The sequence below is a fragment of the Impatiens glandulifera genome, chromosome 6, assembly GCF_907164915.1.
Source record: "Impatiens glandulifera chromosome 6, dImpGla2.1, whole genome shotgun sequence".
Classification (NCBI taxonomy): domain Eukaryota; kingdom Viridiplantae; phylum Streptophyta; class Magnoliopsida; order Ericales; family Balsaminaceae; genus Impatiens; species Impatiens glandulifera.
In genome coordinates, this window is record NC_061867.1 from 41,180,637 (window position 1) to 41,205,881 (window position 25,245).

General features: G+C 34.1%; 2 protein-coding genes across 2 annotated transcripts; one reads left to right on the forward strand and one right to left on the reverse strand.

Moving 5' to 3' along the window:
- LOC124943620 (acidic leucine-rich nuclear phosphoprotein 32-related protein 1-like) lies at window positions 1-2,369 on the reverse strand. Its single transcript, XM_047484101.1, has 11 exons — window positions 2,271-2,369; window positions 2,167-2,187; window positions 1,924-2,025; window positions 1,810-1,836; window positions 1,645-1,671; window positions 1,480-1,506; window positions 1,315-1,341; window positions 1,150-1,176; window positions 934-1,011; window positions 721-837; window positions 1-204 (listed from the first exon to the last, which is right to left on the reverse strand). The coding sequence occupies exons 1-11, from the start codon at window positions 2,367-2,369 to the stop codon at window positions 1-3; spliced, it is 756 nt and encodes a 251-aa protein (XP_047340057.1).
- Window positions 2,370-19,065: 16,696 nt separating this feature from the next.
- LOC124941457 (ubiquitin-conjugating enzyme E2 36) lies at window positions 19,066-22,062 on the forward strand. Its single transcript, XM_047481790.1, has 8 exons — window positions 19,066-19,226; window positions 19,444-19,471; window positions 19,634-19,720; window positions 20,999-21,057; window positions 21,224-21,265; window positions 21,353-21,426; window positions 21,631-21,728; window positions 21,831-22,062. Exons 1-8 carry the CDS (start codon window positions 19,191-19,193, stop codon window positions 21,866-21,868), a joined length of 462 nt encoding a protein of 153 aa, XP_047337746.1. The 5' UTR covers window positions 19,066-19,190; the 3' UTR covers window positions 21,869-22,062.
- The last annotated feature ends 3,183 nt before the right edge of the window (window positions 22,063-25,245 follow it).

Consider the following 25,245-nt stretch of genomic DNA (forward strand, 5'->3'; position numbering starts at 1 on the left):
TCAGGGTGTAGTGAAGAACTTAAGGTCTCCAGTGCCATCAGAGAGTTGGATGTCTTTAAATTTAGCCCCTTTCGCAAATTCTTTCTTGAACTCTTTCTTCAGTTGCTCATTACAAGTCGACATAGGATCGACAACAATCGTCTTCTTTCTTGGACGAGGGACGATGTAGGGACTAAGTACAGCTTTCGACGCTGTCCTCTTTCTCTTAAATAGGATGTGGGATGCATCTTTCAGTACCACCACATCCTCATCTATTTGCTTGTCCTCCTTCTTCTCTTCCTTCTTCTGCACAACGAAATGATCGTCCACCTTCTTCTGCACCACCTTCCTACCCTTCTGCACCACCTTACTACCCCTCTGCACCCCCTTACTACCCCTCTACACCCCCTTCCTACCCCTCTGCACCCCCTTACTACCCCTCTGCACAACGAAATCATCGTCCACCTACAAAGAAATCATTGAATTAGGCAAGAAAAGCCTTCAATTAGTCCAAATGCAAGAAATATGCAAAGTGCGAGAATTGCACCAAATGCAAGAAATGCATACCTCATCTTCATTATCCTCCACCTTCTCTTCCACCTTCTCTTCAACCTTCTCTTCCACCTTCTCTTCAACCTTCTCTTCCACCTTCTCTTCAACCTTCTCTTCCACCTTCTCTTCAATCTTCTCTTCAACCTTCTCTTCAACCTTCTCTTCCACCTCATCTTCATTATCTTCCACCTGCTCCTCCACCTGCTTCTCCATCTGCTCCTCCACAGCTTCCTCAACATTCCCACCATCTTCATCTGTCTTCTCCTCCAAAGTCCCAACATTGTCCATCTCCAACAACGGCCCATCCTACAAAAACCAGAAAAGCCTTCAATTAGTCCAAATGCAAGAAATATGCAAAGTGCGAGAATTGCACCAAATGCAAGAAATGCAAGAAATGCATACCTCAATATTCAATTCACCATCTTCATATGTCTTCTCCTCCAAACTCCCAACATTGTCCATCTCCAACAACGGCCCATCCTACAAAAACCAGAAAAGCCTTCAATTAGTCCAAATGCAAGAAATATGCAAAGTGCGAGAATTGCACCAAATGCAAGAAATGCATACCTCGATATTCAATTCACCATCTTCATCTGTCTTCTCCTCCAAAGTCCCAACATTGTCCATCTCCAACAACGGCCCATCCTACAAAAACCAGAAAAGCCTTCAATTAGTCCAAATGCAAGAAATATGCAAAGTGCGAGAATTGCACCAAATGCAAGAAATGCATACCTCGATATTCAATTCACCATCTTCATATGTCTTCTCCTCCAAAGTCCCAACATTGTCCATCTCCAACAACGGCCCATCCTACAAAAACCAGAAAAGCCTTCAATTAGTCCAAATGCAAGAAATATGCAAAGTGCGAGAATTGCACCAAATGCAAGAAATGCATACCTCGATATTCAATTCACCATCTTCATCTGTCTTCTCCTCCAAAGTCCCAACATTGTCCATCTCCAACAACGGCCCATCCTACAAAAACCAGAAAAGCCTTCAATTAGTCCAAATGCAATAAATATGCAAAGTGCGAGAATTGCACCAAATGCAAGAAATGCATACCTCGATATTCAATTCACCATCTTCATATGTCTTCTCCTCCAAAGTCCCAACATTGTCCATCTCCAACAACGGCCCATCCTACAAAAACCAGAAAAGCCTTCAATTAGTCCAAATGCAATAAATATGCAAAGTGCGAGAATTGCACCAAATGCAAGAAATGCATACCTCGATATTCAATTCACCATCTTCATCTGTCTTCTCCTCCAAAATCCCAACATTGTCCATCTCCAACAACGGCCCATCCTACAAAAACCAGAAAAGCCTTCAATTAGTCCAAATGCAAGAAATATGCAAAGTGCGAGAATTGCACCAAATGCAAGAAATGCATACCTCAATATTTTTTTCGTTCAACAAATCATGATCTTCATTTTCATTGTCCTCCCCAACATTGTTTTTCTCCAAGAGCCCAACAATGTCTTCCTCCTGTCCATCCTACAAAAAACAGAAAAGCCTTCAATTAGTCCAAATGCAAGAAATGCACCAATTAGTCCAAATGCAAGAAATGCAAGAAATACATACCTCAACATCATTCTCCTCCACAAGCCCAACATTGTCTTTCTCCAAAATCAGCACAACATTGTCTCCCTTCCCATCCTACAAAAAAGAAAAAATCCTTTAATTAGTCCAAATGCAAGAAATGCCAAATGCACGAAATTTATCATCATTCAAACTCATACCTCAGTGTTCACCTCAAAATCTTCCTCGTCCTTTTCTTCATCATTCTCCTTCTTTTTCTCCCCTTGTGTGGCAAAGTCTTGTTGTAGTTGGTTTAACATCCGTTTAATGAGAATTATTTCATTTCTCATTTCAGTTTTGATGAGAATTATTTCATCTCTCATTTCAGTTTTGATGAGAATGATTTCATCTCTCATTTCAGTTTTGAATTCATTTAGCTCCTTCGAAAGTTCATCCAATCTACATCTATCCTGGGGAGTTGTTGCTGTTGGAGTCGGGGGAGAGGATTCTTCGTCTTCGTCTTCGTCTTTTCTACTCGTGGCGCTCTCGACAGAATAAGAGCTGCTGGTGCTAGTGCTGGGGGTAGGGTTGCGGGTTGTTCTTCTCGTGGAAGGTTTGGCTTTGGCTGGAGTAATTTGTCTTTTCTTCCTCATGACAGTTTTTTTATGAGGAACTCCATCGTCAATATCTCCAAATTTCCTCTTTCTGCAGTCAAGATCAAAAAGGACATCATAAACATTACCTCCCATATCTTTAAAGTCATCCCCAGCATATAAGATCTTCTCTTCTTCAGACAATTCCATTTTCTTAACAATCGTGCCTTGCAGGGTAGTGTGAAGATCAGAGGCAGTGCTCTTCCTCTTTGATTTGTACTGTATTATCCTTGGGCAGACAGGCTCTTCCGTTTGAAGCGTCGTTTTAATTGCAAGATTGGGGACAAACGTTTGGATCACCTCATAAGTCCACACTTGTAAGGCTAGTGCGAACCCATATACGGTATAAGAAACATCGACATCTTTGTCTTTGTCTTTGTTCTTCTTCCCCGAGGCGGCATTCTTCTTCTGCAGATATAGCTTCCTGTAGCGATCAAGGTCTTTGGTCAAACCCTTGATGGTTGCTCTAAAGGACACCTTTCCCCATGGAAAATTGAGGAAGGTGTCGATGTCATCGGCCATGCTGAAGAGTTTCATATTTATTATCCTCTTCGGGTCAAGGGCAAAGAGATAATGGGAAACAATGTATACCAGCCCCAATTTCCATGCATCTTCCCTATCAGAGCAGGACAGGAATTTTGAATGAAGGTCTGCTATTCTAATAAGTGGAATACATTTAAAATATTTAAGAACCAAAGTTGGAGATTCTTCAACCTGATTGAAAATCGTTTGCTCCGCAGGGAATCTCCCAAAATTGAGACCTGTAACCATGCAAACTCCCTCATCCCGAAGCACAACTCTTCTCCATTCACAAGGAACTTCATCTCCATAGAATTTGATCTGGACTTTCTGAGGAGCATGTGGTGTATAATCGTTCCTGAGAAACGCAGTAACGGGTGCCCTTTGAATAAGAATCTGAATTGGGTTTCCTCTACCCTTTCAGTTAGATTCATCTTCGCAAACTTGGCCGCAATATTTCCCATATTGGTTTTCCAAGATACCCTTCCAGCAAACTCGGGTATTATAGTGGACTCCATCTACAAAACAAGGAACAAGATGGGAATAAGCAAATCGAATTAACCATTGAGAAATGCTTGCAAATTTCTTAATACATTAAGGTGCAGTAAAGGTGCAGTAATACATTAAGGTGCAGTAATGGACAGTTCTAAATACATTAAGCATATGATGTGTCATTTCTTAAATCAACAACTCATCCTGTCTCATTGGCATTCTATTAAACGTAAAGTAGTAAAGAAGAATAAGAACAGACGAAAATTAAGCAGTAAAGCAGCAAAAGTTAAACCCTAAGCCACACAGTCAAAGAAAATACAAAAATACCATTTCTTCACAAGAACATAACAAACACGGAAATGCCATTTCTTAAACGAGAAATGAATGAATAAGCGTGAAATGCATGCATACAGAATAAGAACATTGATACAATACTCGTCATATACACTAAAAGCATTTACACACATAAACGAAACCAGAACCAAACCCTAAACCCTAAATACATCAATATAAATCAATATAAACGACATAATACACTTCTAAAACCTAACCCTAACCCTTAAAGCCCTAAACTCACCGGAATATGTCGAAGAGACGGCGGAAAAAGACGATGATGTCGAATAGACGGCGGAAAGTCGATGATGTTGGACGAGGAACGATGTTGAGGAACGATGATCTTGATCGATGTTGAAGGAAGTCGGTAGTTGAGAAGACGTGGTTTTGGAAGTCGGGGTGGGAGGGAGAATCGGGGAGGTTTTGTTTTAAATTAGGGCCGAAAAGTTATATATAAGACTAAAGATGCGAATTCTCATCCACGCATTTCATCTAAAACGCGTGAGTTCATCAACGCGTTTTAGATGAAACGCGTGGATGGGAATTCTCGTTAATTGAAAAACGCGAATTGTCATTCACGCGTTTCATCTAAAACGCGTGAATGAAATCATGCGATTTAATCTAAATCGCGTGAATAGTAATTTGCGTCAATGAGCGTAAAAACTGGCGCCGGAGGGGTATTTCTGACATTTCGCAGGGCAAAAGGGCCCTTTTTGTCAACATTAGCAGGCGCGGGCCTTTTATGGAATTTCCCCTTTTATGGGGGGCCATTTCATCAAATTTCCCTTTTATTATATATTATATATATTTGTTTTTAAAAAAAAACTAAACTATTTTTTTTTTAGTTTATTATATTATATATATTTGTTATTTTTCAAATGATTAAACGGATAAATCGACCGAACTGATTTTATAACCAATTAAATTGAACCGATCTTTAACCGCCAACCAACGGATGAAGATTTTGAAAAAAACGACATCAAAATGAATTTTTTGATTATAAAACCGACCGAACCGAACCGCTTACACCCCTAGTACAGTATATTGTTTATATTTTGGAATTATTTGTTTTTAAATTTGGTATTTTTTCGAGATTATACATATTAAACGGTAAAATAATGGTTAAAATAATTTTAAAAAAATATTACGTTTTCTAAAATAAGTTGGTAACTAGTACGACCGATAATCATAACCCCACAATTATAACCATATTCTAAATAAGAGTATATCTCATTAGAGTTTTTTAGGCATCCTGCTATTTTTGGTGCCTTATAAGTTACAATGCTAAGTTAATTAAGTATATTGAGACAAAATCTTATACAATTAAAGATTAAAATTGTGATTGTTTGAATCTCAACTACACAACTCAAAATTAAAGATCCATTTGTTGAAAAAAAAAATATTTATTGAAAGTAAGATTTTTTTATTGAATATTTTTGTGAAAAGAATAAAAGTTTAGTGAAGATAATTAAGTAAATAAAAAAATTATTACAAAATATGAGAAGAGTTGATATAAGCATTTACATAAACAATAATAAAACTCAAACAACATCCACAACTAAAAGATAAATATGAATGCATGCCTCTAATTAAATATTAAAATGAATGAAAAGAAACCCTAATTCAAATATCTTTTGATTGATTCACAAAATGAACTCCTCTTTCCCTAGGACTCATTTTTACTTAACCAGAAACAGAAAAAAATGTAACAATAACCAATTCGTAGGTAAAACATATAAGTTCTTATAAAATAAACAGCTGTAAAAGACTTTCCACATTGGCATAACTACAGTATTTTTAACCTTGTAATACATTCTCCAAACCCCTTTATTTCCTCCATTTTTTCCCAAAATTTTCTCCTTTTGGAAGGTCAAGGGAATCACATAACTAGGGTTCTTAACTTTGGACGACACAATGTATCGAAGATTTAATTGCTTACAATAGTAGTATTATATGACATCTTTACATACAATTAATTTCTAATATCAAAAGTAAGAAAAAATTGAAATGAATGTACAAGCATAATTAAAGATTATTGAACTAGGGCAGAGAATCTATAACATTTATTAAGTGTTTGTCATGTAACCTATGACAACCCTTTATATTTTAGAGTCATTACCTAGATTAAGAAAATCACAACAACAATGTGGTTTACACTTTTAATAAAGTGAAGAGTTGAATGTTGTTTTTGTGTTATATACATCATCTGTAAAACATGAGATCCAACAACACTATGTTAAAATGGATTCGAAATAATGTTTGGATGATGAAACTGGAAAATAATAAGATGAGCTGGAAAGGCAAGAGAAAGAGAGGCATGATAATTTCTTGATTATGTTGAGAGGATTTCTAGTTAATCAGGTATGGTTTTGCATGCAGTAACATTGTCATTGTTTTTTCTAAATTTGATGACTTCAAATTAACGTATGATGATGATGTATTGGAAAAGTTATTTTGATCTTGTTGCTTAATAATTTTATTCTTGTTATTGAAACAATATTTTTTATTTTTTTATTTTGTGGTTTAGTCCATATAAATCTAATATTGAATCACCAGTGTAAAACACATCATTACCAACGTCATAGACCGTCACTAAAAGTCCTAATTCCGTCGCTAATAATTATTAGCGTCGTCGAACAAAATCGTCGTCCGTCGTTAAGAGATTATGGTTTTTATTGACGGCGTTATTCCCCTAACGCCGACGTTGATAATCTTTGCACTCAAGATTTTGGAACATTTCTGATTTTATTATTAACGTCAACATTCCTCTAACGTAGGGCTGCAAATGAGTCAAGTCGCTCGGTCAAAACTTGTTTTGAGCTTGACTTTAATCGAGTTCGAGCCGGCTCGTTTAATATTCGAGCAGAACTCGAGCTCATATAATGCTTGCTCGATGGCTTGTCGAGCTTTTTCGAGCCTCGTAATATAATATATTTTTTATTTATTTTTAATATTAAAATTTAAAACAATATTTTTTCTCTTTCCTCCTCTTTTTTTCAAAGCCCATATAATAGGTCCAATCCATATTATTATATTATATTATCTAAAGCTAAACCCTAATTTCAATCTACATAACTTTTCATCTTTTTTTTTCTTCTCTCTCTTCCGTCTTCACAATTTCTTTTCTTCATTGCCATTTCATCTTCAAGCATTTCATCTTCTCCTTATCTTCTTATTCTTTTTTACCACTTCATATTCTTTTTCTTTTTTCGTCCTTACTATTTTTTTCACTCATTGATAATAGGTTGATTCCATTTCTCATATTATCTTTCATTTACAATATTTCTCTCATTCATTCACAAGGCTTACAGGTAATTAAAATCTATCTATTTTTACTTATACTATAGATATATGATGAGAAATTAATGCTTATAGGATGAATATAGAAAACACTAATATATATATATATATATATATATATATATATATAAAAGCATGAAATTATATTAGAGGTTGGATAAATATAAAATCATTATTATATATAATGATTTTCAATTTATATCAGGGTTTATATAAAATGATTTTCAATTTATATTATGGTTGGATTAATGATAAAAAAAATGCTTAAATAAAGATATAATAATTAGTATATAATATTATATAATATATTATATATAATAAAAATTAAAAAATGTTAGTATATATTTTATATATTATATGAAGGGATAAAAAAATTATAGTATATATATTATATATAATATATTGAGAGAAAAAATGAATTTATAATATTAATAGTATATTATAATATATATATATATATATATATATAATTAGTAGATTCTAGTTATAAATAAGTTTATAAAAATATTTTTTGACAGTATCTACTCCTTAATATATAAGTTAAATTTTAAATATTTTTTAACATGTATTTTTATATTAATTATTTTTAATATTAAACATTTTATATTATTGACAGTAGGTATTACGTGTGTTATGCTTGAAGAATAAACTTAAAAAAGATTAATATATTGATTGTTCAAACAATTTATAATATTTTGTACTTTAATTTTAAAATTTTATATTTTAGAATTTTGATTAGTAATAGTAGTTTGATATTTTTAAAGTTTGGACTTTTAACTATAATTTTTGAAATTTTGAATATTTATGATTGTTTAATATTTTATTCTGAAATATAATATTTTAAATGTTGAATATGTATGAAAGTTTGATATTTTCATTTTGAAAATAAATTTGGATTTGGGTTTGGGTTTGGGTTTGGGTTTGGGTTTGGGTTTGGGTTTGGGTTTGGGTTTGAGTTTGGGTTTGGGTTTGGGTTTGGGTTTGGGTTTGGGTTTGAGTTTGGGTTTGAGTTTGAGTTTGAGCTCGAGTTCGAGATCGAGCTTGAGTTTGAAAATTTAATTTTAGTTCAAAATTTTCGAGTCGAGCCGAGCTTGTAGGTTAATAGTCGAGCTCGAGTTCGAGCGCAAATTTATAAACTCGTTCGAGCTCAAGTTCGAGTCGAGCTAATAAATACTAAATCGAGTCGAGCTCGAGCTCAAGTTGGTTCGAGCTCGACTCGGCTCATTTGCAGCCCTACTCTAACGTCGAAGTTAATATCATTCTTTTTCAACGTCGGCGCTCTCTTAACACCGACGTTGATATCGTTCTTTATCTACGTCGGTGCTCTCCTAACACCGACGTTAATATCGTTCTTTATCAATGTCAATGCTATCCTAACGCAGACATTAATATCGTTCTTTATCAACGTCGGCACTCTACTAATGTCGACGTTAATAATCCTTGCTCTCGGGTTTTTGGAACATTTTTTGTTCTTTAATTAACGACGACATTCCCCTAACGCCGACATTATTATTGTTCTTTATCAACGTCGACGCTCCCTAACGCCGACGTTGATAATGTTTGCTCTCGGGTTTTTTGCATTTTTTTATATTCTTATTAAAACTTGTTTCATATTTTATTCTACTACTATTAGTAAAAAAGATCATTCATAAATAAAAATCAATTCTAAATTAAAAAATCTCAAATCGTATTAATACAAAAATCTCAAATCGTATGTCAATAACTACTGATCGGGGGAGGATGGGCATCCTAGACATAAGTGTCTGTATAGCCTCTTGTTGTGCATGCATTATCGCGCGCATCTCTTTCATTTCACGATCATGTTGTGCGCGCATATCCTCCATTTCATGTCCATGTTGTGCGCGCATCTCCTCCATTTCACATCCTTGTTGTGTGCGCATCTCCTCCATCCGTACTTGCATGTTCTTATTCTCCTCGACCAACGCTTCCGTCTGTTGACGTTATGACACGTGTGAGCTGTTGACGCTCGAATAAGAACTTCCCCATTGATTGGCTCTAAAGTGCGTTGGACATATTCCCAATCCCATCCCGGTCACCCTCTCGTGTCCCTATGGTCCCAAAGTAGCCTCATCTACATCAAACGACGACATATCAGAGTTTGCTTATAGTCGCTCACGCATCACAGTCTACAATCACTTACAACATTGTTAGTAATTTTAAACTTAGACGTGCAAACTAAAATGATAGAAAGGATTACAACTTTAGACGGCATGCTGAACATGCGAAGAAGGCACGGGAGTCGGATCCTCGATGTTTGCTCTCCTAGTATGCGTATGTGGGAAGAAGTCTGCATAACTAGGGATGTGTCCAATCCCTCTCCTGTACAAATAAAATATATATCATCTGTTAGATATTATGAAAATTTAACACTCTTACTAATACTTACCATATGTCGCTCCACTTGCGAAAATGGTCTACTACCGGTGTGGTGGACGTATACCAATTTCGATTTCTTACCGCGTTGGTCGTACTTTTTTTTTTTGCAGATATAAGATAGTTATAGTTGATTAAATATATAATGAATTATAAATGACTAGTATACCTTAAATTTAGTTGTGAAGTAGTGATGGTCAAGGAGATAATTTCAATCTTCGAAGTCAAATTCGGGAGGAGGGGTTTAATATGATTCTCTCCTTGTTGCCATTATGTGGTTCGATGTAGTTCTTCTTGTTCGTATATCTCCACCTATCCCATGCTTTCTTCACTTGTGACATCACCCTAGCTCTGTAGGAGTTAATGAGATTGATTATTGTAGACTTGAAAGGATCTTGAAAAATAACAATAGATTTTATGATTATAAAAGCTTCAAATTATAAGATAACACATTAGAAATATCAAACTCACTAAGATGTTGTCATATATGGTTTAACTGGCAATGTGACAGATCAAACCAATTTTTTAGACGATGTGGCACCACCCCGTGATTTCGGACAATGCTTCCAATATGCCGAGACCGATAGAAGACGTTATCGCATGTGGAATTTCCATCCATCTTCCTAAACTCCAAGCCCATCTTCTCCCTGGTTTCCATTTTCTCGATAACCGTGTTTTTGTTCTTCCCCCATCCCCTCATCGATGAAGACCCTACAAAATAACAGTGAAACAACATTTTTTAAAATTTATATAATCATTTAAATATCACGTATAACTTGTAATTAACTACATGTAGTCTCTAGAATGGGGGAATCCTCCTCCGGGGTGATAGACACCGCGAGAATGGTGGAATCATATAGTCCCTCAATGTCTAGAAGTGATCACATATAGCTCATATGCTCATCAGACTGTACATCATTTGTACGAGATTGAGGATTGTCTAAATGTCTCGATAATGCTCGTCTTGTAGCCCATTTAGGTGTCATGATATCTGTAAAATAATAAAGTTAAAGTTTTAAAGAAGTCATCTTATTTGACAGACACAAATTACGTGGGTTTATCTTTATAACAATTTTTTATCCATGTCTAGATGCCATATCAGTAGCATAAAAAACCTGGTGTGCTTGACTTGTCATTACAAATGGATCATGGCTCTGAGTTCTCAATGTCCTATTCACATTAACACTTACAAACCCATATTTATCTACTTTTATGTCATGGTCATTGGATTGTACAGCAAACCATCTACACTTGAAAAGAATTACTCAACATACTAACTAGTTAATGAAATTAATACCAATTTTATTACTAGCAATATATAATCAATTAATCAACATACTAACCAGTTAATGAAATCAATATCTATGATACATATCAAATAACACCAAAACACAATGAAAAAACATAACATATTAATTCAAATAAGTCATTTCTCTAAACATACAACCTTAATAATCCAAGTAAGTCATTTATCTAAACATGCAACCCTAACAATAAAAAACATAGGAAAATTTTAGAACTTACCAAATAGAGAATGCCGACGAAGAGTAAATCTCGAATACTTGATTTTAACCGATAAAACTGAAAATAAAGAACAACAACCTATTAGCAATAAAACAAGAAAAATAATCGGATAACCTATCAACAAACCGTCCCTAATTTTTCAATAACCTATCAGCAAACCTATCAAATAACCTAATTTTTTAATAACTTATCCGCAAATCTATAAAATATACTAACATTATTTGGAAATAGATCAAACAATCTATCAAATAAAACATAAATCAAACCTAAAATCTATCAATAATATCAACCAAAATAAACCTTAAATCTAAACATTATTTGAAAGAATGTTACCTGGAGCGGAGAATAGAGGGCGGTTGAATGGCAGTTGAACGACGAAAGGTTGAATGTCGGACAAACGGAGGAAGGCTAAACGGCAGAAAAACGGAAGGCTAAATGGGAAGAGCGAGAAAGAGGAAGAATTGCGATGGCAGTGGAGAAGAAAGAAGGGATAAGAAGAAAAAATAAGAAGTGTAGAGTTTTATTTAATGAATATCAGAGTAGCGTTATCGTGTGCCAACACTAATATTCATTTAATGAATATTAACATCGGCTTTACCCTAACGTTGACGTTAATATTATAACAGATTAACACCGGCGTTAGGTTAATGCTAACGCCAATAATATTTTCCAAAAACTTCTCTTTATTAACGTCGACTTTACCCTAATGTCGACGTTAATATTATAACAAATTAACGTCGGTGTTAGGCTAACGCTAACGCCAATAATCTTTTCCAAAAAACGTTTTGATTTAATAAAAACTCCTCTTTATTAGGATTTGCACCTGATCTTAAGCTTTGAGAGTGTGAGGTCAAAATCAATGGTTGGTTTGGCGAGCATTTGAAAGTGTGAAGTCACGAGATGAAGGTCGAGTGGTGGATGGTTTTTCGAGTGTGAGGTCGGAATTAGTGGTTGGTTTAGCGATTGTGATTTGTCGAGTTTGAGTTTGGAATTAGTGGTTAGTTTGGAAAGTGTGATTTGTCGAGTTTGAGGTCACGAGATGGAGGTCGGGTGGTGGATGGTTTGTCGAGTGTGAGGTTGGCATTACTGGTTGGTTTAGCGAGTGTGGTTTGTCGAGTTTGAGGTTGGAATTAGTGGTTGGTTTGGCGAGTGTGATTTGTCGAGTTTGAGGTCACGAGATGGAGGTCGGATGGTGGGTGGTTTGTCGAGTGTGAGGTTAGAATTAGTGGTTGGTTTAGCGAGCATTTGAAAGTGTGAGGTCACGAGATAGAGGTCGGATGGTGGTATTTTGTTGAATGTGAGGTTGGAATTAGTGGTTGGTTTAACGAGCATTTGAAAGTGTGAGGTTACGAGATGGAGGTCGGGTGGTGGATGGTTTGTCGAGTATGAGGTCGATATTAGTGGTTGGATTGACGAGAATTTGAAAGTGTGAGGTCACGGGATAAAAGTCGGGTAGTGGTTAGTGATTGGTTTGACATTGGAAAGATGTTTGTGATCAATTGAGATTGATTGTTGATTTGTTGAAGTGGGAGTAAAACAGAGGTCGACTAAGATTGTTGAGTGGTTTATCGAGGAATAAAGAGGCATATGAAAATCGTGAGTCACAAAATCATGGTCAATTTGGGGGTTAGTGGTTGAGTTTGACGAGAGATAAGAGATGTTTCATCAATTGTGGTCGATTAAAATTGGTGGGTGGTTTGTTGTGGCGATAAAAATGACATATGAAAAAGTATGAGTCACAAGATGATGGTCAATTGAGGAGTTAAGTGGTTTTTGAGAGGATAAATATATGTTAACATTAAGTTTAAGATTAAACTTAATTTTTACAAACTAAAACCAATTTTAAAATAATTAGATTTGAATAATATTAATTTATCTAAAATATTTATAGATAAATAATATTTTGTATATATTCTTATTAGTTGGATAAGAGTCATGTGATCAATTGAGATTGATTATTGATTTGTTGAAGTGATAGTAAAAGAGAGGTCGACTAAGATTAGTGAGTGGTTTGTCGAGAAATAAAGAGACGTATAAAAAAGTGTGAGTCACAAGATGCATGGTTTGTCAAGGGATAAAGATGCATATGAAAAAGTGTGAGTCGCAAAATGATGGTCAATTGGGGTTAGTGGTTGAGTTTGACGAGAGATAAGATATGTGTCATCACTTGAGGTCGACTAATATTGGTGGGTGTTTTACCGATGGGATAAAAAAGACATATAAAAAAGTGTGAGTCACAAAATGATGGTCAATTAAGCGTTAAGTGGGGTGCCGAGAGGATAAAATATATGTTAATATTAAGTTTAAAATTAAACTTAATTTTTACAAAATAAAACCAATTTTAAATTAATTAGATTTGAATAATAATAATTTTATCTAAAATATTTATAGATAAATAATATTTTGTATATATTTTTATATTTATATTTATAAAATAAAATAAAATAAAAATATATATTTTATATTTATAAAATAAAATAATTAATGCGTTTAAAGAGAAAGAAAGATAATTAATAAGGTTAGGGAGAGACATGTAATCAGTGCGTTATTAATATCATAATCAGCAATCTGCTGATATGACTAGGTCACTAGTTCAACCGGTGGGTCAACTGGTTCAACTAATTAATGAGTTTCATATAATAATAAAATAATACAAAAAAATCATCAAAGTAGAGATCAAAATTCAAAATATTGTTTCGTAATATTTTAGGTTATGATATATAATTTCACCTTAAATCGTTTTTTTTAATCTGGTAAAAACAAAATATGTTGGTTCAGGTAGGAGGTGGAACTTGAGGTGAATGAAAGAGTTTGTCATTCTCAGTGTCTAAACTAGAAATCGGTAATCTACACACATGAAACCAGAAAGAGGTAAACCAATTGAAAACCAAAAAAACGAGGAAAGGAGAATTGATTGAGTGATAAGTGAGAATAAAAAGAAGTGATTTTTTTTAAATAATATAAACCCGGGTTAACTCGGACTGCCAAATTTCTGGTCCAACCGGCGAGTTGACCGTGTTTAACTAGATTGATTGCATTTCTGATTTTTTCATAAACTCAACCTGGTTTGACAATCGGTTCACCGGGTTTGTTGGTCCAACCGATGAGCTAGACCGAATTCTAAAACTATGATTAATAGGTTTAGAGAAGAAGATGAGTATTTTGGGAAAGTAAATGAAATTATGAAAAAAAATTATTTGAATGAAGGAATTGATCCTAGACAAATATGCTCTAAAGATTTGTATTCGGATCCACAATATAAAAACAAAATTAATTTTTTTGAATAAGATTATTGTTGAGGTAAATGTTTTGAGATATATTTTTTTGAAACTAAGATTTAGTATTAAGGATGATATTTAATACTTTTTTATTTGAGCCTATATATATATTTAAGAATTTTTTTGTTTTAAGGAATTTTTTTCTAACCTTTAATGAGGGGGAATTTGACGAAATGACCCTCATAAAAGACTATTTGACCTGGTGACCAGCGCATAAAATTAAATCCGTTGGTGACTACTTTAATTTTTTTGGACAAAATTGCCCCTTTCACGAGATGCAACCGCTGGTTGCGAGACGCAACCGGCTACATTGTGAAAAGTCCACAATGCCCTTTCTATTTAATGTACTTTTCCCTTTCTCCCATTTTCTTCTCTTTTCTTTCTTCCCTGATCTCTCTCTTCACGTTCTTCTCTTCCTTCTCTCTATAAATATTAACAGTCGAAGACGGAACTCCGACGTCGGAATCCCAGCGAAGGCAGGCAACCATGATGTCCGGTACTGGTATGCTTCCTTATCCTTCTCTTGTTGTTTTTTTTTTGAACTCATTGTTAGGTTTAGAGTTTAGGGATTGATTGGTATACTGGTACAAATGTCTCCGTTGCGGCGGAATGCAGTTGCATCTCGCGATTGCGTCTCGTGAATGAAATGATGGTTGCGTCTCGCAGCCAGATCATTTATAACTTTTTTCTGTACTTATTCCGCACATGACTCATCTTTGACCATTTTAGGCTGAATCAACTGGAGGCACAAGGAAACGAGGTATTGCATATTCTATTATTTTGTTAAAAGTTTGCATTATCATTATATTTGTGAACTCAAGACTTGATCCATTAAGGGTTCAACTCTTACCATTTAAAAATGAGAGAATTCTCATTCAAAATTTTCTTGATTTAAGCATTCATTAATATTTTTAATTCTGATTGATGTCTCTTAAATTGAGAAAAAAAACATAATTATTGTTGATGGATTTCTTGTTCATTAACTGAAAAATTGGTGATAATTTATGATAGATATGTGAAACTGCCAATCAAATGAGTATGAGTTAGTGCTTGGCTAAGTGTTGTTTTTAAATATATATTATCTAGTTGAATCCACATTCATAGTAATTTCTCTGTTTGTAGATTTTCTTACTGTGAGAATACAGTAGAAACTCTATAAAATAGTACACTTAGGACGACCAAAATTTATTAATTAAAAGAGTTATTAATTAATCGATAAATTAATAATTATTAATTTATATATTAATTAATATTTTATTAAATTTATAGTAAAATACTTAGTTTACAAACACTTTTTAGCTTCCACTTAATTATTGTATACAATGAATGTACTGTTTATCAAATGAATGACCCAATTTAAAAGAAATATTCAATCTCCCACCTTATTATGCTTCTTGTGTTCAATGTATCACTTTATGAACATTAAAAATATTTTTTATATAAACAAGATCAAAATATTGTAGGTTAACACAAACAAATCATACATACAACATGGCTTCCCATTTTAAAGGTGTGAAAAAAAAACTTGGGATGATGAAAGTTCTACAATGGAGCCCCCTTCGCGAAACGAAGCTATTAAAGTGACAATCACATTGAACAATTTCTTGTTGAGCTATGAGAAAACAACACCAAAAGTTATTACCATGCTAAGGAAAATTAGAGACGACATTCAAGGGGAAATTGATTTCAATAAAAAAAACAAAAGGCAATTGAGTCATTTTTCAAGAAACCTTCATAAATCATTCATGTATAAGAAATTATTAATTTATATTTTATATGGGGTCTAAAAAAATTATCAAAAATGTATTATCAAATAATTTTAGCGAATTATTAATTTAACACCTTATCCCCGAGTCGGGACCGGCCAAAAATATTATCTTAGAGAGTTGATTAAATAATCGAGTATTAATTTATCGAGTTTTTACTATATTAAGAAAATATGCATAGTAATTTTATTTTGGATGTTGAGGAGGCCAATTAGATTAAACTTCTGTACTTGGTTTATTTGTCCTTAAGAATGGACCATTTGGATTCCTAGGTGAATCTTTGTTATAAGACATGCCGATACTCTTGCAAAGCATGCAGGCATTAGGGATTGGCATGTTTAGATTTTGTTTTTTTCGTATATTTTTTTTTGGCATTACAATGCCATCATTGTACTTTTTGTACTAAATTGATAATGTTTTTATTTCCACGATTGATGCAACTTTTGGGTTGAACATGAAATTTAAAGAAATTTCCTTTCTCTATCAGGATCCCTCTTGATATTTTTGTTGCAATTTCTTAAAGGTGGGCAAAGTGGAGGCGGAAAATTTTTGCAATGCATTCAAGAGAATTCACAAAACCAACTAGTAAGTAAGCAAAACATGGTAGTATAGTGCTGAAAATCAAAAGTTTTTCCCTTATATCTTCTGACAAATAATACCTTCTAAATAGCTTTTCTTGTTTTTGGCCTCAGGTGTACAAGGAACTCAGTTTAAATGCAGCTAGAAGTTTTGCGACCTCCGATGAATAGTTTGAGAATTATCGGTTTTTAAATTTTATATGAAGACTTGCAATCACTGATTTTATGAGTGGAATTTTGTTCATTTGTTTTATGTTGCAATGTACAAGAAAAAATTGTTCTAAATTGATTTTAGAGGATTGTCCTCGTTTTAAAATGGTCCTTCTCAAACAACGTGTTTTATTAGCAATTATTACTCTTGGCATCAAATAATATAGAAAATTATGGTATTTATTGTCAAAAAAATGAGTTTGAATTCTTAGGCTCCAAATTGGTGATTCTGAAACAAACAAGAGTTTTCAGTTTTTTTATTGATTATATTGTACAATAAATTGACAATAATATGCTTAAATGGTCTTCCTATCATATCTTTGATGCATCATTTGTCAACCGTCTTAAAACAATGACGGTCTTGGAACCTGAACTGCGACCCAAGTATTTGTTGAGGAACTCCCAACTGATAAGAGTATTCCCAAGTCAGCATTAAAAACACTTTTATGGAATTCCATCCATAAAGGCTAGAAAGAAGAGAAGAAGGATTAGTCGTTGCCTAGCCGAGGAACTTGAGGCTGACATGATGAGTGTGGTCCTGGAGTTTAAGACTTAGCCTAAAACGGTGTCGGTCATAGAGAGGCATTGATTTTTCAATGAAACAAAGCCCATCTCTTGTTCTCTCCCGCCTCAACAGCAGAGCTAGATGCGAGATGATCCCGAACCGATTGAAGAACCACCATCCATCACCAAGAACATTCCACATCCTACTTCAAACAAGCAAGGGATTGCGCGAAAGCCGTATAGCCGCATACCTACCAAGTTCATGGAGCATGTAAACTACATCCTCTGTGGCGACATTACCCGAGGCTCCCTTTGCATACGGGCAGCCACCCAGACCAGCAATAGATGAGTCGATGACACAAATCCCTCGTCTTTTGAATTAAAAAGAAATTTGTTGAGAAAATGGAATTCCATTTGAAGATCTGTTTTTTTTCTGAGATGGACTCAGACATAAGGACTGCATTCGAACATATAAATGCTTCAAGCATAAAAATGAAATATGACAGTAAGAAGTAATTTACGAATCAAACAACCTAATGATCTTATTGAACTCACTTGTTTTACAGTTTTACTCAATTCAATACTTTGGTTTGTTTAATTCAAAACATATCCTTGTTAAGTGATTGAAGGAGAAACAGGGATAATCATTGGACATGAACAACTCTTTTTTTTTTAAATATGTTTTCTTCACACTTCATGTCTGACATTTCATCCACTTTCAAGACTCAGAATGCGTCTCGCGAATTCATTCGCGAGACGCATTCACGAGACGCATTCGCGAGACGCAACCAATCGCGAGATGCAATCAATAACTATCAAGCGATCAATAATCGTGATCGCTCCGCAAGACAAATCAACATGAGACCGTACCACCGAATCCAACATCATCAACAGGGACCCCATCAACACCTGCATTCAATCAAGGCGAATCAATTAAACACAAAACATTCATTTATAAATGACATGAGGGTTAAAGAGAAGAGAGAGAAATGCGGCTTATCTTCGTCGATGAATGAACGAGTAGACGAGCCGAAAGTGTCGTCGAGGCAGGCAGTTCGCCGTTCGCACTTGTCTTCGCCGCTGTGTTCTTCGCGAAGGGGAGGCGAAAGAGAAGAGAGAGGCGGCGATGAAGAGAAGAGAAAGGCGTCTTAGATTTACGGTGGAGAAGGTAACCGGAGAGCAATAAGAGAGAGAATGGGAACAAACAAATGAAAAAAAAAAAATTTATAGAGTTTTTGGTGTGAGACGCAACCACAATTGTGGTTGCGTCTTGCAAAGGAAAAAGTTTGTCCAAAATAATAAAAGTGGTTGCGCTGGTCACCGAGTCAAATAAGACATCTTTAATGTCATTGGTCAAATTTCCCTAATGGAGAGATGATGGTTGTGGGTTGGGTAAGGGAAAAAAAGTTTAGGTACACTTTCTTAAAAAGAGATAATAAATTGAGTGATAACCAAAAATAAAATAAAAAATAAAACCCAAATAGAAATATTTTCGCCTTAAATCGCCTCCAGTATTCGCCCTTTTTAGTCAATCGATCATCTTTCTTCCTCCCTCTCGAGGTTTACTTGCGAAGGGACCTCCGTTCGGCCATGGCTAACAGCAATTTACCTCGCAGAATCATCAAGGTATCACTTTAGATTTGTCCCTTTTCCTTTATCCTTGGGTGAATTTCTTCATAATTCAACGATTCACTCTCAACATCTACGTTTTCCGCGGTGTTTTGTTCGATCGGTTTTGAGTTGTTGGATGAGATCTTTCTGTAGCTTGCTGTGTTCTTTATTTTATAGATTATGATACTCCTCTTCTGGTTGTTTAATGGATTTGTTTTCTTTGATTTAACAGGAAACTCAACGTCTCCTAAGCGAACCAGGTACTACGAGTTTTATGTTTCAATCTATTTGCTATAGGGGTTTACCGTTTAGTCTCTCTTTGTTTTTTCTGTTTATATTCATAGTTGGTTCTTGCTTGAATAACGATTATGATTATATTTCTGGATTTTGCATTTGACATCTTCTTGTGATTTGTTTTGCAGCACCAGGAATTAGTGCATCCCCTTCTGAAGAGAATATGCGATATTTCAATGTTATGATTCTTGGACCATCTCAGTCTCCGTATGAAGGTAAACTAATTGGAAATATTGTTCCTTAATCTCTACTACTACTAGGCACCTTCTTTCTTGTTTTTTTTTCTATTAAGAACTGCTTATATTATATATGAACCATTGTAAAACTATTGCAAGCTAAATCAGTATGACCAACACAATGAGCTACATTGTTTGAGGACCTAAAAATCCGAGTTAGACAGAAATCCGGATTTCTAGCTAGAACTTCTTTGATTTCTTTCACAGCTGGATTTTGATCACCCACATATTAAGTCGCCCTAAACAACAATCAATATTAATTTGGCAAATCTGATTCCACATGAACTTTTATTTGCAATTGCAAATTTTCAGCCATATGGTGTCCCCAACAAATAGCTTCAATTTCTGCAATTAAAGAAACATAAACTCAATAGAATTCAATCGAGGGAGTTTGTTTTTCTTAGTGTATTGGTTTGGTTGTTTCTTTGGCTTGGCTTTTAGCAATAATGTCTCTTCAATTGTTGTTTTTGGATTTTCTGCTAATGTTATATTTCCCATTTCCAGTTTGAGTTTGTTCATGTAATAATCTAAGTAGCATACAGATAGATTGCTTCAACAGTTTGAAGGAGGCAAAACATCTTTTGTTGTTAACTGTGGCGAACATAGGTTAGAGTTGACTCAGTGGCTAAGCTGTTTAGGACCTTCATGGGCATTTGGTAGTCACTATTTCATTTATATGTTTTCTTATTAACCATATAACTGATCAATTAGGGCAACCCTTTATTGTTTGATGAGTATCGTTATGATTGTTTGGTTTTCTTTGGTTGAGTTGTGGTGGGGGCATATGACAAAGTTGTCAGGTTGGATTTTATGCTCCAAGGACAAGTCAGCAGATCCCATTTGGAAACACCTGGATACAAAAATTCTAGATCCAGAAACATATTTGGATGAAGTTATGTTTGAGAACTAAACTTAGGGCTGATTTGGAAACTAATTATGCTTTTGGATCCAGATATGTTTGGAAACTAAACTTATGGCCTATCCAGATATGTTTGGAAACACTTTATATTAAAACCGCCAATATAAATTTATAAATATGTGTCTAACTAAATTTTGTTTCCAAATGTGATCCCATCTGGATGTACACCCATATGAGATATCTGACAAAAAAAAGTGTTTCCAAATGGGGACATTCAGAATTTTTTTTGGTTGTCCTCGTTTGGATCCGGATACAAAACAAAAATTATAAGCATCTTCAAATGGTCTGGTGGCCTTCATCTGAACTTGATAGTTAATCAGTGGCCTTCATTTATACAGGAGGAGTTTTCAAGCTAGAGTTATTTTTGCCTGAAGAATATCCAATGGCTGCTCCAAAGGTAAATTCTCCACTTAACTGAACAAGTTAGATTACATATTACTATCAATTATTACAGGTTTTTTTGGAGTCTAAACTATGCTAAATGATAATATGTTTTACTGAACAGCCCTACATTAAAAAAAATCATTTATAGTAATTACATAGCCATTATCCTCCTCTCGCAGGTTCGGTTCCTGACAAAAATTTACCATCCCAACATTGACAAGGTCTGCCATGATGCTTTCCTCCATACATTTTTTTATGTTTGGCCTCCCACACTTTGTCTCTAATGGATTATTGTGATACAAATGCAGCTAGGAAGGATATGTCTGGACATTCTGAAGGATAAATGGAGCCCTGCCCTTCAAATTCGAACAGTGCTCTTAAGGTATAAAAACATCGTGGTGCATCAAATTCGTTGTTATTGTTTGGGAGATGTAGTAGTTCACTCTATAATTGAGATTATGATCCAGAAAAATCTATACTATGTTTGCGAAACAATGGTTAACTTTGGCGATTTTTTGATAAGATTGCGAATGTCACAAATTACGAGATTCCAAATTGTATTGATATTGGTTTTGATTGTATGTAGCATTCAAGCTCTTCTGAGTGCACCTAATCCAGATGATCCTCTATCAGAGAATATTGCAAAGCATTGGAAGACAAATGAAGCTGAAGCTGTCGAGACAGGTACAACATTTATTCTTATGCTTTTTTATCTTCATTTTATATGTAATAAAAGAAAAAGAAAAAGCAAGTTTTTGGTGATCTTATTCTATCGCAATTATGCAGCAAAAGAATGGACCCGTCTATATGCAACGGGTGCTTAGGTTTTAGTGTGAGCTGATATCTGAAGGTCGATGCTCTATCGAAAACAAATTTAACCATACTATGTACTTTGTGCTAGATCCCTAGAAACAAAGAATGAGAAGCCTTTCAGATTTGAGAATGTTTTCTTAATGTTTACATTATTGTTCTATAAATTTCTGCTTGCTCTGATAATAATATCCTAAAGCTCGATATCCATCATGTAGCTTGCATCTGTACAATACTTCATTTGGAAGGTATTTAGAAATTTGGAATCTCCATGATTCATAAATAGTTTGAAAAGAAAAGAAATTAATTGGCATGGTTTTGTGAAAAGGAAAAAAAAATACTGTAACTAAATCAATCTCCTAAAATTGTGTGATTAATAAGATTTATGGTATCAGAATCTGATCATGTCCATATCTTCTCTACTTTCTATTTTTTATTTTTATTTTTTATTTTGAACATCTTTTTGTATGGTATGCAATCTATAAAAAAAAAAAACTTATATTTATTTTGGATTTTGAAAAATTAAGTGAGAAATGATTTATTAATTTAAGGCATTTTTATTTAGAATCAATTTGTGATATTTAATTTAAAAAATGAGAATAATTACAAACTATTTAACAATATTTTTATTTAAATAAATTAATATATTAATATTGATACAAATTGTGTTTGCAATAATCAAGTGTGTCTTGATGCGAATGTGTCTAAAAAACAAGAAAGAGTATTGGTAGGTTGACTCTCCACACAAGAAGACAATGGAGATCTCAATTATGAAGGTGAAGCTAAAATGAGTAATATCCTTGGTCTCCTTGGATTCGAGCTGTTAGGTGTTAAATTTGACTTGCCTAGTTAATTAGTTAAATGTGTTTGTGAATTATTTTATCTAAAAACAAGAATGTATAGGCCCGTTAGGTGTTAAATTTGACTTGCCTAGTTAATTAGTTAAATGTGTTTGTGAATTATTTTATCTAAAAACAAGAATGATTAGGAAATGTTTGTATTCTTGTTATTCAATAGCTGAAAAAAGATGACTATTTATAATAGGGTCGGCCCTAGGTAAGCCCTATTATAACGTTTGATAGGTGCACATATGTCAGCATGCACTAGTTAAAATTTGAGTAGTTATTCCCTTTTCTATCTAGCGGCAATAAGAGGTGGATATCTCCAGCCTTCTTAAGAGTTCTTGGGTTCGAGTTCATCAGACAACAAATTATGTGCTTAGTTAAATGGTTAAGTGTGTTTGCAGATTATGTGTTTAACTCTCTTGTGGCACATTTACCATCTAAAAACATTTTGAGTTTAAATGGGGACCATGACTGTGGAGTGTCATGCTAGTTCTCCTTTGATTCCAAAAAAAAACTTGAGTAGCTCTCCATTTAGTCTTTAGTGAGAAAAGAAGTGTGTGTTGCTTGCCTTGTAAAAACACTTCACATACTTTATAAATTACTCCAAGTGAAGGTAAGCCATTTACCATTTTCTTTGGTTGAAGAAGTTTTAGTCATTTGTGATTCAAGTGACCATATCAAGGATGTCACAATTGAACCACATCTTCAACAATAGAGAAGCACATCTCCTCCTTTTTTATATTTACAAAGAGTTTGAACATTCGATTTGAAGACATTATACTTTCTGTAATTAGTCCTCTATGAGCATGATAGAGTGTGCACTTCCCTTTTTAATGACTATTTACAGACCCTTATTAACTAGTTGCCCAATGGTCAACACATTGTTTGTCAAATTTGGAACATAGAACACACTAGTGATGACATGAGTAATGTCATTCACCATCATCATCACAACAGTTCATTTTCCCAACACTTTCACCCTTGAGTTGTTTCTTAGTTTTCCAGTTTCTCAGAAACCTTCATCAAGAGCTGAAAACAACTCTTTTTTGCCACTCGTGTGGTTGCTGCAACCTGAATCAAGGTACCATATATATATATATATATTTAAATCTTGATCTATCTTTCTTTCATCCATATAAGATATTAACAAAATTTCTTCTTTTGTTTTCACATAGTGTGCCCTCTCTTGTAATTTGTCTAAACATTCATACTGAAAATGCCCAAGCTTATGAAAGCCAAAATATTCAATAGTTGACCTGTCATAGTTATGTTTGCCTCTACCTCTGTCTCTACCTTGAAAGCTACCATGTCTATGTCCTCTTGAAAACATTGCATATGTAACCTTTAAGACATGCTCCTCATCAACATGTGCAGTCATTCGTTGCTCATTAACCAATAAGTTGTTTTGCAGTTTATCAATTGAAATAATGTTGAAATCTTTTTGACTCTTTAATTGAACAAACTAAATAGGCAAAATTAGGGGTCATCGATCTTAATATCTTTTCAACAACATCCTCATTACTTATCTTTCCCTTGTACTACCTCATCTTGTTGACAATGGTTAAGGTACGCAAAAAGTATGCCTTCATAAACTCTTCTTCCTTCATTTGTAATACCTCAAAATACTTTTTGAGAGTTTGCAATTGTGATCGTTGAACATGATCAATTTTTTATGCTTCTTCTTCATGGAATCCCAAATGCTTTTGACTGATCTAGTATCTGAAATAGTCTAAAGAACTGTTCTATCAATAGCCTAAAAAAGATAAATATTTGCCTTCAAATCCTTTAATTTCCCATCATTGTACTTTTTAACCTTAACTTCAACAACTTTCTCTTCTGGTTCAGATGAATTCCTTTTTCTACGATACCCCAATACTCATTTGTTCTAAGAAAATTCTCCATCAACATGGACCAATGATCATAAACCTATCAAACTTTATAATTGATGGTTGAACAAAACTATTTTCTATTGTCATTCATCACTCAAATCACTCACAGATAAGACTATTACTCTTCACACTCACAAAATTTCTTGACAAATTAGCTCTAGATGGCTCTGATACCAAATTTAGAGACAAGAATGTATAGGAAATGTATGTATTCTTTGTTATTCAATAACTAAAAAGAGATGGCTATTTATAGCCTTACAAAAGTAGAAAAATAGGAACCACTACTAACTTAGTGATGTTACTTACAAAATTAGAAAAATAGGAATCACTACTAACTTAGTGGTTACATGAAAAAAAACTAAATTAAACATAATTGATTTCTAAAAGGACATACTTGCTAAAAACTCGACTAACACTAACTTATTGGACTGACGACTTCAACATTTTAACCCGCGGGAAATAATCGCACTTCAACAGAGAAATGAATCTCAACGTTCTAAAAAAGAAATATTAAAACAATTAAGAATGGGTATATATCACCATATACTATATATGATGTCACAATTCTACATAGACATGCCACTAAGAACATTAATTGAGAAAAGAGTTGGGGAGAAATTTGTTGATCTACAAAAGAAGAGGTCATTGGAGTCGTGC